The sequence below is a fragment of the Pseudopodoces humilis genome, chromosome 7 (genome assembly GCF_049639895.1).
Source record: "Pseudopodoces humilis isolate 2021_Gansu_Grassland_sample_001 chromosome 7, ASM4963989v1, whole genome shotgun sequence".
In the NCBI taxonomy this organism is placed as follows: domain Eukaryota; kingdom Metazoa; phylum Chordata; class Aves; order Passeriformes; family Paridae; genus Pseudopodoces; species Pseudopodoces humilis.
The window spans coordinates 46,813,392-46,831,808 of NC_142206.1; the positions used below are offsets into that span (position 1 = coordinate 46,813,392).

General features: G+C 41.0%; 1 protein-coding gene across 1 annotated transcript; it reads right to left on the minus strand.

Annotated features, from left to right (window-relative positions):
• On the minus strand, positions 1-16,644 carry GPR68 (G protein-coupled receptor 68). The gene is made up of 4 exons (XM_088057885.1): positions 16,519-16,644; positions 15,826-15,883; positions 15,113-15,219; positions 1-2,083 (listed from the first exon to the last, which is right to left on the minus strand). The coding sequence occupies exon 4, from the start codon at positions 1,947-1,949 to the stop codon at positions 873-875; it is 1,077 nt and encodes a 358-aa protein (XP_087914011.1). The 5' UTR covers positions 1,950-2,083; positions 15,113-15,219; positions 15,826-15,883; positions 16,519-16,644; the 3' UTR covers positions 1-872.
• Between the last annotated feature and the right edge of the window lie 1,773 nt (positions 16,645-18,417).

Below are 18,417 nucleotides of genomic sequence, written 5' to 3' on the forward strand. Positions count from 1 at the left end.
TTGCCTGTATGGCCTGTGCTACACATGATACACAAACTGCAAAGGACACAATCAAAACCTTAGGAAGGTGGAGTAGAATTTAGACATAATAAATATTCTTGAACACAATGACTCAGAGAAGCACATGGGATCAAAGTTCCTCAGGTAATACCAACCTCTTGTTCTCTTCCAAGTCAACAAACCAAGTTACTGACACCCCTTGGAGCCCAGAGTCTCATACTTCCAGAATTCTCTTGGAGCCTTACAATGAGGTTTAACAGTCTGAGATTCAACAGTCAAATAACAAATAAAGGTGCTGAGCCCTTTGTTCTGCCATAATGACATGCACTATGGACTGATTGTTTTAGGAATCTGGTTCTGGCATGGTCTCTGCAGGCTTTGAAACTGGCAGAAGACGTTGTTATTTCAGAGAGTTACAGAGATGTTGCAGAAGTGTTTTGCTGGGCTTTTTCTTTTTAAAAGTATATATGGGGACATTAGATTTTTTCTGTCTCATACCTTCTCAACAGATGATAACAGTTTGTAGAGAATTCCTTGCTCCAGGTGCTACAGGGGCAAACAGAAGGCAGCTGAAGATGAGCTCACCAGAACTACACACCACGAGTACTGGCTTATTCCAGTCAATGCAGTCATCAAGACAAATAGGTTTTAAGTGGTAGCACAGCAACAGATGTGTGATTATAATTGAACTGATCTAGCACATACTTTCCTCACTATTGCCAGGGTCCAAGCACCCCCAGAAACAGCTTCACTCTGCAGCATTGCTCATAAGCTTTTGGGAGGTCACACTGTTGTAATACATGAATAATTCAGACAGATACATAAATACGACCATAGCTGCAGATGTAGGATTAAGGTCGTTTTGATTAATGCTATAGGCTGTCTACACTAGTTGTGAAGCAGTCCTTCATTCCAGCACCATCAAGAGGTATTTGTAATAACCCTGGCTGTTGCTCATGCTGTGTTCTGTTGGGAGGTTCAGTAGTGTTCAGTGGATAGGATTCCTTCGTCTCAGTACTCTGATGGCCTAAACACGTTAGACAAGAGTCTCTCATCTTGACAAAGTTCTGGTAAGTGCTTTCACTGGAAAAACAGTACAATATTGGGTCAGCAACACAGTTAAAAGTAGTTAACAGGAGAGAAATATGGTAAACATTAAATATTCTCTCAGCAAATGAGCAGTTGTTCTCCAACAAGCTACGAACCACGAGCAGGATGTGGTATGGTCCAAAGCAGACTAAAAATATGCAAACAGTGCTTGAAACCAGTCTTTTAATTTGGATTTTCTTCTTCTTTTGGGTGCCGGGACTCTTGTGGACAACTCGTAAAATCCCACAGTAGGAAAAGGCCAGCAGAAAGAAGGGGAAAAGGAAGCCAGCAGAGAAGCGGTAGTAATTGACATTGTGCTCCCATTTCTTGATGGGGTAATGCTCAAAGCACACCAAGTGGCTCTCAGCATCCATACTGATCTCCCCGTGTGTGAAGACAAAGCAGCATGTCATAATTTCTTTGGCCCAGATAATGATGCTCACAATGGCAGCAGCCTTCATGGTCCGAAAGCGCTGAAACCGAAAGGGGTGCACTACAGCCAGGTAGCGATCAATGGAGATGCAGCACAGGAAGCCCACGCTGATGTAGATATTCTCATATAGGATGATGCCACAAACTTTGCACAGCAGCTCATCATAGGTCCAGTTGTCATGCTGTAAAGCATACTGAAGCCAAAAAGGCAAAGAAAATATGTACAGCAGGTCTGCTATAGTCAAATTGCAAAGGTAGATACCTAATTCATTTTTAGCTTTGATCTGTAAATATCCATAGTACAGTGACAGGCAGTTAGCTGGCAAGCCTAATATAAACACAAATATGTACACCACAGGGGATAATGTCTCGTGGATATCATGATTAATATTGCACTTCTCAGTCACATTCTCTGTGAAATTTGCCATCTTCTACTTCTCGCTGTGTATCACTCATCAGGGTCCTGAATGTAAGACTTAATTACATTCAGTTTTCATGTAGAGTTTATTTCTTCCACAAATCTTTAGGCTGAAGTGATGACTTGCTGCAGGATGTTAATAACCTGAAGTTAAAACACAAGGAAATCTTTAGAAGGGATACAACTGTTAAATATATAGTACACTTTTCAGAAAGCTGCCTTTTCCTAGCCCTGAGTCTTTGATGAATCCTGTCTGGGAAATCGAGATTCACATAACTCCTCATATGTAACAGACAAGTGCCAGAAAATTATGTGATCCAGAATCACAAAGCAAATTACAAATATTTTTTGTTTTAGCTTTGGAGGTATCTAAAATGGAAGAAATATCATCTCTGGTTTACAGATGGGTCAGAAAAGCAGTAATCAGATTTGTCTGTGATGGAAAAGATGTCTCTGGTAAACCAGCAGTCCACACAGACTTCCTTAGAGTTTGTAGGGTGAACAAAACTCTTGATTATTAATTTCCATTTCCTAAATTTCTGTTTATATACAAGATACCATGTAATATGCAGTTCAATTCAGCAGGATGATGAAAAAAGGGAGAATTATTAGCATTTTTTATTACAGTTACTTGTAAAAACAATCCTGAAAGCAAGCTGTCTTCCTCTGTTGGAAGGACATGGTGAAACTCTGGTACAGTGCATCGCCAAGGTGTCAGTTCTACAGGATATGCTATTAAATATTCCTTATTTGCCATCAACTCCCAGACCCACACATTTATGACTTATACATTTGTATCTTTCCTTTTCATCTTCACTGAATATGAATGTAATGGTTTTCACCTGAAGAATCTGGTATAATCCAAACACATACCCATAGAAGCCATTGCTATGCTATACTGAACTATACTATAGTTATTTAATACACAAAAAACACTGTTGATGATGGGTTAGCACTCAGTTCTATCAGATCAAGCCTGGATCCAGCTCACAGTGATGAAACCCTCAACTAAACAATGAAATACCCCATTTAGCATGCTCAGCATTGGAGATCAGCAGGGCAAACTGTGCCTAGTGTGAAGGGAATGCATTTTTAACCTGGTGGTGCAGAACAGCAGGACTATTTCTTTCAATGTCTCCTCAGAAAATTCAGGGATGTTGGGTATACCTTTGTAAGGTTAACAATTTGTATACTCTTTTCATAGCTTCAGATGCTATGGATTCAAAAGACAAAGATAAGATAAAGCCTTGCAGCTTTTCCCTGTTTGCAATGTTAATTTGCATTTTTGTCATTGTCTTCTGTCCCATCTAGGAACATAAAATTTCTTCCAAGGCAACCCTTACAAAAACATAACCACACTACAGTAAAATTACTGCCAGCTTTAGCATTTGAGGATGTTACTGTCAAATAATTTTTTAATACATGCTTTGTTTTTTGTTTTTTATTTAATAGTGATAGGCTTTACTCCTGTAGAAACTGAAAACAAAATCACTTGCTTTAAGCCAGAAAAGAATTGCCTGGCTGAAATAAGTGATCAAACCTTCAAAGAATTTCATTTTTTAGCTTGAACAACCATAGCCCCACATAATTCACAGCAAACACATACAAATAAGAATTAGGATGGTGTTTTCATCCCTTTACTTTTTCTTTCCAACAGAGAGAACATGAGCCCTGGTTTTGGTGGAAATATCCTTGGGAGCTCAGAAATTCTCAGTCATGAAACAACAGGCCAAGATAAGTTCATCTCCCTCAAAACTTTTAACTCCACTGTCCAACGCAACTTGTGTGAAAAACTGCTCAAGTCTAGCCCTCTGTTCTCCTCCATCTCTCAGTCTCAAGCAGCTCCTTTGGGGTTTAAGAGTCTCACGCTCTCCACTGTGAGTGTCACAATAGTTACAACTCATATATCAAGCTCAGCAGGAGAAATGCTGCTAAAGGGACCCAGTCACAGGTACCTGTGGCTCAGTTTGAAGTTTGCTCCAGGAGATTGTCATAACCCTCCCCTGGAAAAAATATGACAATGTTAGCAGTGCTGACATGTACAGCAGAAATCAATCACTAAAATCATGTACAAATTTTCCCAAACACTGATAGCTAGGGGCCATTAGCTCCCCTGTAAAAACATCTGGGTTCTCCAAGGCTTCATAACCACCACATATCTCTTCCACCTGCAGACAAGGGCAGTGCTGAGGCAGGTTTGATAACCTTCTCACCCCAACCCATCTCCAGGCCTGAGTTTGTGTTTCATAGCATTTTTGTATAATGATTTGGTGACTTTTACATGTAAGGGTTTGTCTGCACAGGATGATTGGCACACTTTAGTTATTCTCTAAAATACCTGAAATCTGAGAGCTATCATCATATCAACCAGCACAGTGCCCAGCCAGTGTCTAGCTCCTGTCAATAAGGCCAAATAGTAATTCAAAAGCTGTTGACAGTTTTGAAAATTCATAATTATCTTTATATGTCTAGCACTGAGTTTCATTCAGTGTTACCCAGTGAGTTATTATGGATCACAGTATGAGGAAAAGCAGATGTACTCTACAGCTGCAGTGTTTTTTAAAAATATTTTTTCCTCTAAGAATTCTAAATGTTTTTATCAAATTATGTTTACATACAGAGAATATGATTCTCTTTAATAAGTAATCATTTATGCTTAGTTTAAAAGTCTTTCCAGAATGCAGAATGTGAAGGAGGCAGCAAAAGTCTTATTGATACAATATTATGCTATTATAATATACACTTATGATTTCAGCAACATTTCCTGCTCCTGGAGTAAATGCTGGAGCGAGCTCTTCGAAGGGCCAGGAAGAGAAAGCTGGTTGTAACAAATCTCTTTGCTTTGTGCTAAAAAACCCTCCCCAATTTCAAGGATGGGGATGAAAAAGAACGATCCAGATTCTTCTGCAACAGCTGTCTTATACTGCTGCTCTGGTCAGTGGCAACAGTGAGCCATGAAATTCTTCCCCTTGTTTCAGTTTCCTTCCCTCAGTGTGTGGGCTCTGGGCTGCCTTTGTACCCTTTGACCACTCATGCCTGGCTAGTGACAGACTCAGCAGCCAAATGGAAATCCAGAGGCAGTTTAACTTTTCCCCAGAACCAGGTACACTAAATATAGCTCTGCACCAGCCAGGGAGTGAAACTGTAGGATTTTTTCAACAAACCTGGTATCAAGAGACTGCACCAGAAGGTTTAAACAAATGGTTATGGAAGAGCCCACTCTGTTATTAAGAACATGTGGCACAATATTCTACAAGCTGTCTGAAAAAGTGGAAAATGGAGGAAAGGTGATACAGGGTATAGAAGGAAAAAGACAAAGACCTCCCCCATTACTTTTTGGCCCCATCTGGATAGAGGGAGGAGAAAAATTTAAACAGTTGCTCTATGAAAAACATCTGGGGTGCAGACAATCATAAAGCTGAAAGCAGAAACACACAGACATTTCTTTTAGACAATTTTAATATGGATATAGCAGCCGTGTAACTTTTTTTTTCATCATAGTTTATGTAACACCTTCAGTATCATGAGCCCGCAGTCATTTCCAGGCAAAATTTCTCTCTCCTATATGCCCACATCTTTTAGATGATATCCATCTAAGCCTAAGTCTTGGCAATAAAATAGAGACTAGCTCCATCTACATGAGCTCCAAACAATTCTCTTATTCCTGGATTAAAAATAAAGCCAAGGATCCTAGAGCTTCAGAAAGCCTTACTTTTCATGATTTAAACAACCCAACTTGATTACTCACTGGAGAGTTCAACATCAGTTCTTTTCTTTCCCAAATCCATTGTGCCTCAGTTGTTGACAAACACGACTTGCCCTGCACTATGAACCATGGGGCAGTTCAGTGTTAAGAGCTGCCTGCTGGCAATGGCACAGGAAGCAGCCAGAGCCACTGGCACTGACACCAAAGCCTCTGCACCTTGGACCAAGTAGCAGCATGGAGCACAGGTGGCTCTTTTCAGTTTCAGTGAACACTGCTACAATTTTCATTTTATTAAATCTGTCTGCAACTAGGCCTACATGTTTTTTTTGGCAGAGACAAATGGCACTGTACCAAAGGACTTCCTTGTTGGAATTTGCAACCACTGTGCACCCAGCTTGTCTCATCCACAAAGCACCCACTTCCATTAATAGGGAGTGTAGCATGCTTGTGTGCCTGCATGGTCTCTTGCTATTTAATCTGTCCTTGCACCTGTCATACAGTGCAGACAGGCCTGAGTCACTCGGCTGCCATTGCAGGACTTGAACTGTCCGGAATCAGAAACCCAGGGTGATTTCAGTTTAGGATTCGATTCAGGCCACAATTATCTACACAAACACCAACCCTTAAATTCACATGCTAAGCTTCCTTCAACACTTGCAGGTTTGTCAGATTGTTTGATCCTGTTTCACAAAGCCTGGAAGCATAAGGTCAGATAAGAACACAGGGAAGCGATGAGCAGCAGAAGAGACTAGGGACAGGTTGAACCACATAAAAAGGGCAGGAAAGGGATAATACCCTTAGAGAAAGTTTGAGGGGGAAAAAAAAAGTAGAAAGTAGAAATTTGGGTGCACCACTGAGTATGAAGAAATGGCACAATGATATTTGGGTTTAAGCGGAAGAATTATGATGTAAAAGATGGACCTGTTGGAGCAGGTCCAGAGGAGGAAGCTCACAGAAACTACAAGAGGGGTGGAGCACCTGTCCTATGAGGAAAGGATGAGAAAGTTGGAGCAGTTCAGCCTGGAGAAGGGAAGGCTCTCAGAAGACTTCGTTGCAGCCTTTCAATACCTAAAGGGAACTTACAAGAAACATGGTGTTCTGGTTTAGGCCAAATCTGGGAGAAAACCTCCAATGGGCCTCTCTCCAGGAAGCAAACCCACATGGCCCCTTCCCCCGCAACCTGTTTGGGAAGAGATTTATCCAAGAGAAGTGGAAAAAAACTGTTTATTTAACAGGTAAAACACTACCCAGCACAAAAATGAACAATACCAAATTACAAAACCTGTTTCTTGGCTAGGCAGACAAATGGGGATACAATTTAGCATCACAGTCACCCCAGGACACATGAGGACACACTTTTTTAATAGGACTTCTAGCAACAGGACAGGGGGCAATGGTTTTAAACTACAAGAGGGCAGAGTCAGACTACATACAAGAATGAATATTTTTATGATGAGGGTGATAAAACACTAGCCCAGGTTGCCCAGAGAGGTGATGGATGCCCCATACCTGGAAACATTCAGGGTCAGGTTTGATGGGGCTCTGAGCAACCTGGTCTAGTTGAAGATGGCCCTGCTCATTGCAGGAGAGTTGGACTAGATGGTCTTTAAAGGCCCCTTCCAAACCAGACCATTCTGATTCTAGAGGGGTATCAGATAGAAAGAGCCATGAAAGGTAATGAGAGATACTTCTATTAATACAAGATAAGTAAAGGAAAAGAAAGACATATGAAGTACAAACACAAATATATATATTTATTTTTATAATATAGAATTTATAAAACATGTGTTTATATGGTATATAAATATTTTTTATTTATATAAAGATAGTTTAAATATTTCCTGTTATTTTTCATTCCAATCTTTAGAACTAGGATTTTTAACCAGTATCTAACAAAATCATTTTTAACAATAGGATGGGGGCATAGAGGAGAATAGATCAGCAAAGGCTAACAGAAATTTTTAAAAACTACCTGCACTCCAGGAGATTTAATTACTGCAATTTGTAAATTATTGCTGGTAGTGTTTAAGAAATTATGACAAATTGGGGTAAAATAGACATAACACTTTATTTTGTGAAAAAAAGGAGCCAAATTGAGATTCTAAACTAAAGCAATTTACATCTATGCACAATCCATTCAGTGTTTGTAAATTGCAAGTGGGTTTTTCTAATGTGAATCTCTGAGTACAATAATTATTACTCTGTATATCTGTTTCAGTTGAAGGGAACTGTAAAGCTGTACTGTAAATTACAAATAACTTTACTTTAGTCATTATCAGATGACTCGTCTTATAAACCTATTGTCAAAGAAGGAAGTCGGCAACATTTTTTTCAGAATCCACATAAACAAAAGACTAATTAGTCATCAATGCCCAATTTTTCCTAACAGGGACATGCAATTTTTTAGTGTTGAGTAAATCATTCAATTTGTTTCATCTTTTGATATTCTGGGAACTCCATGGTCTGTTTCTATACCTTTCCATTTCAGGTTTTTATGACTTTGGACTTCTTTGTTATGCCTGCACATATAAAAGACAACTTGAGATGAAGAGCAAGGGAGGCAGGTGGGATAATTAGCACAGTTAGTCCTATATCATAGAATCAGAGAATGGTTTGGGGTGGAAGGAACCTTAAAAATCACCTTGTTCCAACCATGGGCAGGAACACCTTCCACCAGACCAGGATGCTCAAAGCCCCATCCAGCTCGGCCTTGAACACTTTTAGGGATGGGGCATCCACAGCTTATCTGGGCAATCTGTGCCAGTGCCTCAATACCCTCACAGTAAAGAATTTCCTTCTAACATCTAATCTAAATATTTTAGTTTGAAGCCATTCCCCCATGTCCTATAACCACATATAAAGATTTTTCACCCTTGTAAAAAATCTCTCACCATCTTTCTTTTAAGTTCCCTCCAGGTACTGCAAGGCAGCGATTAGGTCACCCTGGAGACCCCTCTTCTCTGGGCTGGAAATTCCCAATTCTCTCAGCCTTTGCTCACAGGAGAGGTGCCCCATCCCTCTGATCACTACAGAGACCCTCCCCTGGACTCACTCCAGTAGGTCAATGTCCTTCCTGTGCTGAGGACCCCCGAGCTGGATGCAGCACTGCAGGTGGGGTCTCACCAGAGGGAAGTGGAGGGGCAGAATCCCTTCCCTCCCCTGCTGCCCATGCTGCTTTGGATGCAGCCCAGGACATGTTTGGCTCTCTGGGGTCCAAGCATGTCCAGCCTCTTATCTACCAGCACCCTCAGGTCCTCCCCAACTGAGCTCTAATCTATTCATCCCTCAGCCTGTGTTGAAACCAGGGATTGCCCCAACCCAGGTGCAGCACCTTCCACTTGATCTTGTTACCTCATGAGATTCCCATGCACTTCTTGAGCTTGCCCAGGTCCCTCTGGATGGCATCCCATCCTTTAGGTGTGTCCCTCCTCTCTTTGGTGTCATCTACAAATCTGCTGAGGCTGCACTCAATTTCTTCATCTGTGTCATTAATGAAAATGCTCAATATCACTGGTCCCAGTACAGATCCCTGAGGGACACCACTTGTCACTGAGGTCCATTTGGACTCTGTGCCATTTACCATGACCTTCTGCATACAACTGTTACACTATTTTCTTATTTGCCTAAGAGTCCTCCCACCAAATCCATCTCTTTCCAATTTAGAGAGAAGGATGTTGAGGAGGACCATGTCAAAGGCTCTACAGGAGCCCAGATAAATGATATCTGTGACCCTTTCCTTACCCACTGATGCAGTCACTCCATCACAGAAGGCCATAGGCTGATGAAGCAGGACTTGCCCTTGGTAAAGCTCTGCTGGCTGTGCCAAATCAACTCCCTGTCCTTGATGTGCCTCAGCAGAGTGCTGAGGAGGATCTGTTCCATGATCTTTCCCAGGCACAGAGGTGATGCTAACAGCTGGGTAGGACCCAGGGTCTGTCTTTCTATCATTTTAAAAGATGGGTACAATGTTTCCATTTTTCCTGTCATCTGGGACTTCTAACTGCCACAGCTTCCCAGATATCATGGACAGCAGCTTGGCAAATACATCTGCCTGTTATCTCAGATTACTCATTCTATCTCACACTACTCCTTATTCTTTATCTAAGATTAGGGCCTTTTTACCTCACGTGAGGTTTGAGCAACTGGTTGAGTACAAGAAAATGCTGAAAAAAAAATAACTTTGGAAAATCCCTATTTATGGTAATAAGAAGTTCATGCAATGTGTAATTTCAGGCAAGAAGTCCAAGTAGTATCAGGGAGCTGAATCACAGCTGAAATTAGTCATGCTATAGCTGCCTCAAAGCTTTAAAAAATGATCCTTATTTGCTCCTCACTTCCTGCTGTTAAAGATCAACCAAGTAGACAACATGACCCTCCAAGTATTTCACTGCTGCGCTACTGTGACTAGTTCCTACCCACAGGGCACATGTTTGTGTATGACTTGCTGGAGTACAGAACGGCGGGTGGAGAAATACACATCACACCACTTCCTGCAGACATCTTAAAACCCTGTTACTCAGAGAAAAATCTCCAAATCTTCCTTTCCCCTGAACTAAAACCTCAACCAAGTCAATGTCCCTCTCCCCCACAATCCTCCTTGACACAAAAGCCAAAAAAACCCATCCTGTCTCTATAGAAGAAGCAGCAGGCAAGTAATAATCAGTCATAGACAACAGAACTGCTTGTAATTCCAAACTTGTACACTGATCCTCATTGAGCAGGGCAATACAAGAAATGCCAAGATTACACAGGTCTTGCTTATTAGAAGCCACATAAGCCATGATCAATATACAATATTACTAATTGGAACAACTGGAACAACTGTGTTGTAGCCTAGGATTGAGAAATAGGAACTTCACCCTTCTGAGTTAAATTAATTCTGATTCATTTTACTATCTACAGCCTTGGGGAAAATCATCCTTCTGATTAATTTTCCTAAACTCTGTATTATTGCCTCTTTTGATGCTGCAGACCCCTCTGACAACAGCACAGTGATATCAGGCAATGCCAGATATCTTGCATTGAAGTCAGTGACTTCAGGTTTAACTCATATCTGTATTGCATTTCAATGACTTTTGCCTTTCTCGGATTGCGAATGTTCCTGTAACCCCAGGACTGACACACAGCCCCTGCTCCACAGAGTGGCGACCCAGAGGGAGCCATGGGAGTCACACAAAGATTTCTCTGCTGCCTGAGCATGAGCTATCATACATTTACATACTGTGGGCAGTAGCACACTGCCAGAACCCTGTCCTGGTCAGCGCACCCCATCCTGGGCAGTGCACCTCATCCTGGGCAGTGCACCTCGTCCTGGGCAGTGCGTCCCGTCCTGGGCAGTGCGTCCCGTCCTGGGCAGTGCGTCCCGTCCTGGGCAGTGCGTCCCGTCCTGGGCAGTGCGTCCCGTCCTGGGCAGTGCGTCCCGTCCTGGGCAGCACACCTCGTCCTGGGCAGCGCACCTCGTCCTGATCAGTGCACACTAAGGCTGAGCTAAGCACTCTCTGTGAGCCTCTACCTTCAGCCAGATGTTCATGGCTCTGGAGCCAAGGAGTGTATTGAGAACAACTTGCTCTCTGTACCGACATGCTCACGCAGAAATGGTACGGAATGCCACCAACATGCAAGGCAGTCCCTTCTGTCAAGCTTCCCCAGTTTCACTCAAGGGAAAACTTGTTTAAAAGATGACAAGTTAGAGAATGAACCAGGGAGCAAATTATCTTTCTGCTTACATCTTTTGTAATGCCACTTTGAACCCAAGGATCAGCACACCATACCCTCTAAACAGAACTATCTCATTAACTAAAAGTCATTTGGAAAGCAACCAAACATGCATCTACACAATTTTTTCTTCTCGTTTACTGATAGTTCAATGGACAGGACTTATTCCACAGTGCTGCTGACAAGCTTGGGACACCCATAGCCAGTGTTTGACTAATAACACTTGACAACTAGCAAAGGCTGTCTGATAGAAAAATTTTGCTTGCTAGGTCTAACTGAAATGTGGTTGAATCTCTGGCTTGTCTAAAAAGATTGAGCAGATCTCCTGTTTAAGGAGAACGTTAGCATTTTCATTATTTCATGCATCAGCAAATAATGATACATTCAATAATGTAATCTCTTTTTAAAATGCCATTTTCTGCATATGTGATTCAGTATATGATTCATTTTGTATTGCATAAGTTTTAAGACATGGTAAAGTGAAAAACTGCTTATAATATTTGAAGAGTTTTCCCTTCCATTCCTCTTTTTTTTTTACTTTGATTTTTCATCTGTTTGGATTTATCTTAATCAGAGAGAATAAATTCTCCATGGGATAGGAGTCTGTTCAACTGAAGCACCTAACACTGTGTGCACTGCTGCCATCCAAAAAACTAAAATCTTTTGTGCCTTTGTACTGTGTTTGTGTTTCTGGCTTACACGGATCACCATTGTGCACTTCAGAAATGTTTCTGTTCTAGATCCAATTCATTCTAGTCTAGCACACCATCCGCCCTTCCACACACTTCTGTTTAGCTATGCTCATTTCCTTTTAGGTTCAATTGAGTCTTTTTTGGCTCTTGTTCTGTATTTCTTTCTTGGATACAGAATTGGAGTAGTGGTGTATGGGGTGCATTATGCATATGTATTTGTGCACATCTTCAAATAGTCCCCATCTAATTGGTAGAAACATAGCTCTATTAAACTATTCCTTATTTCTATCTTTAATTAAATGTCATCCTTTTTTTCAGTTTCCCTTTTGGAGATTAACCAAGTTTCCTGTAAAACTGAGTCAATATTCACATGGAAGATGTTTTCTTCTATTGTTATTTCTCAGTGTTCTCACGAGAAGCAGTGTGCCTTGCAGAAGGTTTTCCTCTATGCACTTTCCCTCATTACTGTTCTTACTCCCTAAATGACTATTGAAAATGTCAGTCTTTTTTTTCACTTGACGGCACAGGACTCCAACAACCTAGTTCCCAGTGGATTAATCACTTTATTTAAAGTGTTGGCATCTGTATCTGCAGGTTTGCTTACATTTCCATTTCCTGATTTTCCATTTCTGGATAAAAGAGGTTCAACATGAAAACTGAGAAAAATAGTTGGAGAGGCATGACCTCACAGAAATGCAAATCTCCCCTTCTTTAATGCTATCAAAGAAATTCACAGCAAAAACAACAACCTTGCTGTAAACCATTCACACTTCCAAACATGCTTCTGACTAGAGAAAAGGGAGAGAATCAAACACTTGTTAAGGGGAGTTCTGATGAGCTCTTGAGATGGAAAAGCTGGCACAGGAGATGTGAGATTCCAAACTGAGAGCTGTTCAGAAATCCAGGTCCTACTTTGGGGTGGAGGTGTAAAACTAGCTCTGAAATTTGGACATAAGTTCAAATTTCAAATAATAATGTTCTGACATGATAGACTTAGGGATTTTAGTTTAAGCCTCTTATAAGCTTTTAAAAGACAATTGCTGTTTTAAAAGCTATATCTGAACATATTCTTAAATATGGAACATAAATGAAATACACCCTCTAATTAGATATGAGTAGACACTAAATCATTATCCATCACAGAGTAAAAACTCTCCTTCCTTGGCAGACGGAAGATTAAATGTTTCCAGATATAAAATGGTAACATTCTAATGGTTACTAAAATATTGAGTTACAAGAAAGCCAAACCAAGAGATCTCTGAAACATTTTTATTCTTACCTGCTGAAATTTTAGTATTTTATTCAGGTGTCATTAAAGCGACTGAACTTTGATAGTTCAATTACATTTGCTTTTGTAATTCATTCGTTATTTATCTCCCTTTCCTCTGTTGGCAACTCAACCTCCCTTCAAAGCTTTGTGTCTTTTACTGCTGGCCTATAGGACATAACATAACAGAAGGAAGCTTGAAACCTTGCTGAATAAAGCAACGATATTCAGAAACAAAAGTCCAGGCTCATCCTAGCAGCGATAGTTGTCTGTAGCAATTTCTGAGTGGAGAATGTCAGGACAGGTCCCGTGTAGCAACAGTACCAGCAGCAGTGTCCTCTCTGTTACATGTAGGTCAGATCAGTTTTGCATTCCTATTTGATTCTGGCATGGTGACAGATCTGAGCCTAAGCAATCCCAGATCGAACTCCAAGACAAACCAGCTGGAAAGAAGTTTGTTGCCACAGAAACAATTTCTGGCAAGAGGGCTCCATGGAGAAGAACAGAGTATATACTTTCAGGAGAGCCTGTTTCTTACTCTCCCTCTAACAAGGTTCTTAACTTATTATCTACTCTTTTTCAGAGAAATTAGCTACAGCTTCCAGATTAAAAATGCCTAAAAAGCTTTTATTTTCCTATGTTATTAACAGGGTTCAGAATGGTGTTTCTAGTGGTGAAAAAGTGGATGTACCCCTTAGAGAGCAAACTGCAATGTTTTTCTTAGCTGCTGTTGCTTACTAATACCTTTAGTTAAAATTATTGGTCAGTTTCTTCTAAACATTCAAGCTGTTCTGTGTCTTTTCATAAACAATTGCCACCAGCTGTCAGGGTCAGCAGTTCTACAAATGCTTCAGCTGGCAGATTAATGCATAACAAGCAATAAAAGCCACTCAGAATAAGCTTTATAGGAAAAACAAGCATTAGAGAAGACGACCAGCTAATTATAAGGTAATGAGTCTCACAAGGCTGCCACATCTGGACTTCTTTTTCCACAGTTCTTCCCTTAAAAATAATTACTAAGTTGTGAAAATATTCTTATGAGTGGACATGACTTTCTTTATTTACCACCACACTGACACAATGCAGCCCTCAGAAGTGAAGCCCCAGGGCACTCTCAGGTCAGGACTAGAAAAACTGGAAGGCAAGAAATTTTCTTCTCCATGCACTGTTCACTGCAATGCCAAGAAAACCTGCATTTAGAGCATCAGCTGGTTAATCTGAGTGACACCATCCACAAGGCTGGTTAGGTGAGGAAAATTTACATTAATGCTCCCATCTTTGAACACCTGGCCCTGTTCAACTCTGCTCAGCCACAGCTGAGCTTCCTGTCTGTCTGACTTCACAAGCAGCCTCAGGCTCACCCTAATCAATGACATCCAGTACAATGACACCTGTGTGTACCTAGCTTTGGAGAGACTCGCTTTCCTCCCCTCTCTCCCCTTTCCCCATATCGCACTTCCCACTTTTCCTGATGCTGTAAGATTGCTTACAGTCCTCAGATCCAGAACAAAGGGGTAAATTTTTGTCCACTAACCACAAAGTGAAATAAACGCCTCTCACTTAAGGTCTCAAGTGACACAAGATTTTTAATGAGGTATTGGAACCACCGAATCTTTCTTCATTTAAAACTGTGATATTCAAATCACAATGCTGTGATACAGACCTTTTCACCTCTGCAGTCACAGAACAACTTGTCTGATCCATTAAACTCAGCATTTTCTTACAGTATTCTTCCTAGACCCTGTAAAGGCCTCTAAAACTTTGGGGATGTACTTTCCATGTTATCATCTTACCTGTATCAGCTGTATAGCACCGAGTGTAAAATAAGCTGGAAACAGCACTCTTAGGCCTCTTTACTCATCCAACAGAAAGTCTTTACAAGTGCATACACAGGAACAGCCTGATATGGGGGAACAACATAGCAGCAGTAAGATGGGGAGGCAGGAAGTATAGGGGCAAGGACAGTAGAAAATTTTGTTTCCTCAAAGAAGAAATGAAAGAGTGGGTGTTAAATACACAGGACTGACTACCTTTTACTGGCTTCTTGATTAAAGAAAACTTGAAAGAAGAAGTGGTTAGACACTATGCTCTTCTGGGACCAGAGTGAATACAGGGTGCTAATGTGGAAAAAGTCACAGTGGGTGCTGACTAACAGACTGCTCAGAAAGTCCCATAATGCTCACAGTGACAGTCACATCTTATGAGCCTACGTGCAGCCATTTTTACTTACTTTACTGTTAAGTTTCCTTATATTTTTATTAATAAATATCTGCACTTGTTTTGAACAGAAGAGGACAGGACAAGCTGTTATATCCTTCTGAATTCTCTATTTCTCAGCTTCCCTCCCCATGCAACACACAAAAGAAGAAAGCATCACTCAGTGAATTGTTTTTTGTTTTTTCTTTCCAAAGACTGACAAAAACAGGAAAAGCATTCTCAACAAGGACAAGTTACAATAATGAACAAAAGGTTTTTATTCTATTGAAAAAAAAGATTAATTTCTCACCTGATGGATTTCATTTCTCTAAACAAATCCTCACATTTCAAGTTTTCCAAGCCAGATTCTGAATAGCAGCAAGAAAAGCGGCTTAGTGTTTGGAAAGTATAGTAATGACATATGCTTGAGATACAAAGACAAAACTATATAGGTGTACACAGAGCACCCACACATCAAAGATATGTGGTTTAGCAGTTTCATGTTAGGTGTTACTTTAGCTTGTGTTCTCAGGGGAAATAAAGTATTTAAGTCATTTACTAGTCCTTCAAAATATCTACTATCTATTCAACTCACACAGTACTAGTAAGTTCTCTGAAAATGACTCCAGGAACTTATCTACAGGCAACTGCTCTGATTCCTTGCTGCAAACAACAAACAGTTTCTCAGTTTATCTTAACAATTTCCTTTCATCAGTACAACTTGATCATTCAGCTCTCCTTGTGTCTAATTGGAACTCAAGAAAGTGTTTTTGAGAAAACCTTTATTCAAAGTTCCTGCCAGCAGGACCTTTGCCAAGGAAATTAATTTTGAAGTTGTGAATCTTTTGGACACATTGCTTTGGTTGAGTCCTTGGAGCACCTCGCAGTTTTGCTTTAACAACTCAGCTAGAAAACTGACTTACCACCTCTCCAGGGGTGAGACCTGCTCGGTGATGGAAAACTAACTTGCTTTCAAGAATGAATAGATAAAAATCAAACTCACCTGTTAGCAGAGTTTATGCAAAGAAGTTTTGCCTTCAATGTGAAGAGCACAAAACTTCCCTTCTCCTCACTCCTTCTCAGGCTGCTGGTGAGGCTGTCCTCCTCCCAGCTGTGAGCAAGGCTGTCCGTGAAACAGTGCAGGAAAGGAGGAGGAGATTGTGTTTCAGCTCCTGTGCTCCTTATGGTTCATCTGTGAAGGAGTCAGCCCCGCCCAGCCCTCTCCTTCCTCACCCACTCACTCATAAGTGAGAGAGATGAGAGTGCCAAAAGCAGGCACTGAATACAGAGAACGCAAAGTACACAGAGCGGTGTTCCCAGCCATCCCCACCGGCACACACACTGACCAGCAGAGAACTGCACCGTGATCACAGCAGCCGGTGCAGAGGCCAAATCCAGCTGCTTCCAGCTTATCTAAACACACACAGATGTTGCCTCACGCAGGCGTATTGAAAAGTACACAGAGTGTTAGTGTTGTTATTAGTATCAGTTACAGTCAGTTGTTTCTAGAGCTCATGATCAAACCATTACATCCAAACACAGGCAGAAGGGGATCTCTGCACAAGAAATATCTTCTCTCACTGTGAAAGAGCAAGGGTTGTGAGGGGGGCAGTGCCTTCCTCTCTCGTCTGCACAGACAGACTGGGGCATAAAGAGACTGAAGGGCTTGGCCGAGGTCATTCAGGAAGGGTGTAGCAGATGAAAAAGCTGACCTCCTGCTAACTCACACCACTACCCCTATTCCCACAGGAGTGAAAGCTGCACTGTGGGATATGTATTAAACTGTCTCACTCAAACTGAAACATATTACTTTTAAAAACAAAGATAAATACAAATTACACCATTGAAGCTGGAAACAAAAACTGGTACCAGGTCAGGCTCTAAACTCAGGTGCATAACTCACCTGATGCAGTGCTCTGCCATGCAGCTGTAGGGACACCAGTGGCACTACATGGTCACAGCAGCACCCAACCAGTGCTCCCTCCTGCTCACTGCAATGGGTAACAGTGCTCTGAGGACAGCTGGACAGTGAGTCTGGAAACAGGAATCTTGTGCATGGAACTCTAAGATGTGTTCTCCATTTCCAACCTGGTGGAAAGCAGAGTGATATAAGCACAGGAAAAAAAAATAGAAAAAATAAAACAAACTAAAACAGGGAGAAGACAAAAGAACATCTGGAAAACCTGGAAATGCTCCAGGAGAACCCATGGCTAACATCAGAAACATTATCAAAAATAACTCCTCATTCCAAACACAGACAAAGGGCTCTTCATGTACAACAGGCTACCAAACGGCAGAGCCCTTTCTTTGCCAGGGCCTCTGGCAGGTCAGAGATCTAAAATTATCTAATTATCTGCAGGGTTAAGAAACGTCGCTGAATTTCTGAGGAGGCATGCAGCAAAAAAAAAAAAAAAAGAAAGGAAATTCTTGGATATGGTCATGAAAGGCTGCAACAAGCAGAGAACTGTCCTTTGCAGGCTTACTGTGCTGCTTGGAGGATGTCAAAGGTCAGGCAGCACACCTGGCTGAACACAATCTCCTGGAAGAGAGGCCAGAGGCTGAACACTCTCTGCAATATTAAGAAATATGAATGTCAAATTTATTAGGACTACTGGAAATACTCCCTCTTCTGATTAATTTTTGTTGTTGATGTTTGTTTGTGGTTTAATTTTTTTTAAATTTTGTACTCATTTAATCTTTATTATTTATTTTTAAATACATATATAAGAATACACATATTAAGAAAATCACCAGATTGGACCTTCCAGGAAGTGACATAAAACATTTGTTTCAATACCTCTTAATCCAAAATTATGTATCCTTGGATACTGTGAGGCTTTTTTTGAAGACTTTATAAAAGATGGTATTAAGAAAATGAAGTGCAGTAACTTCCTTAGAAGTA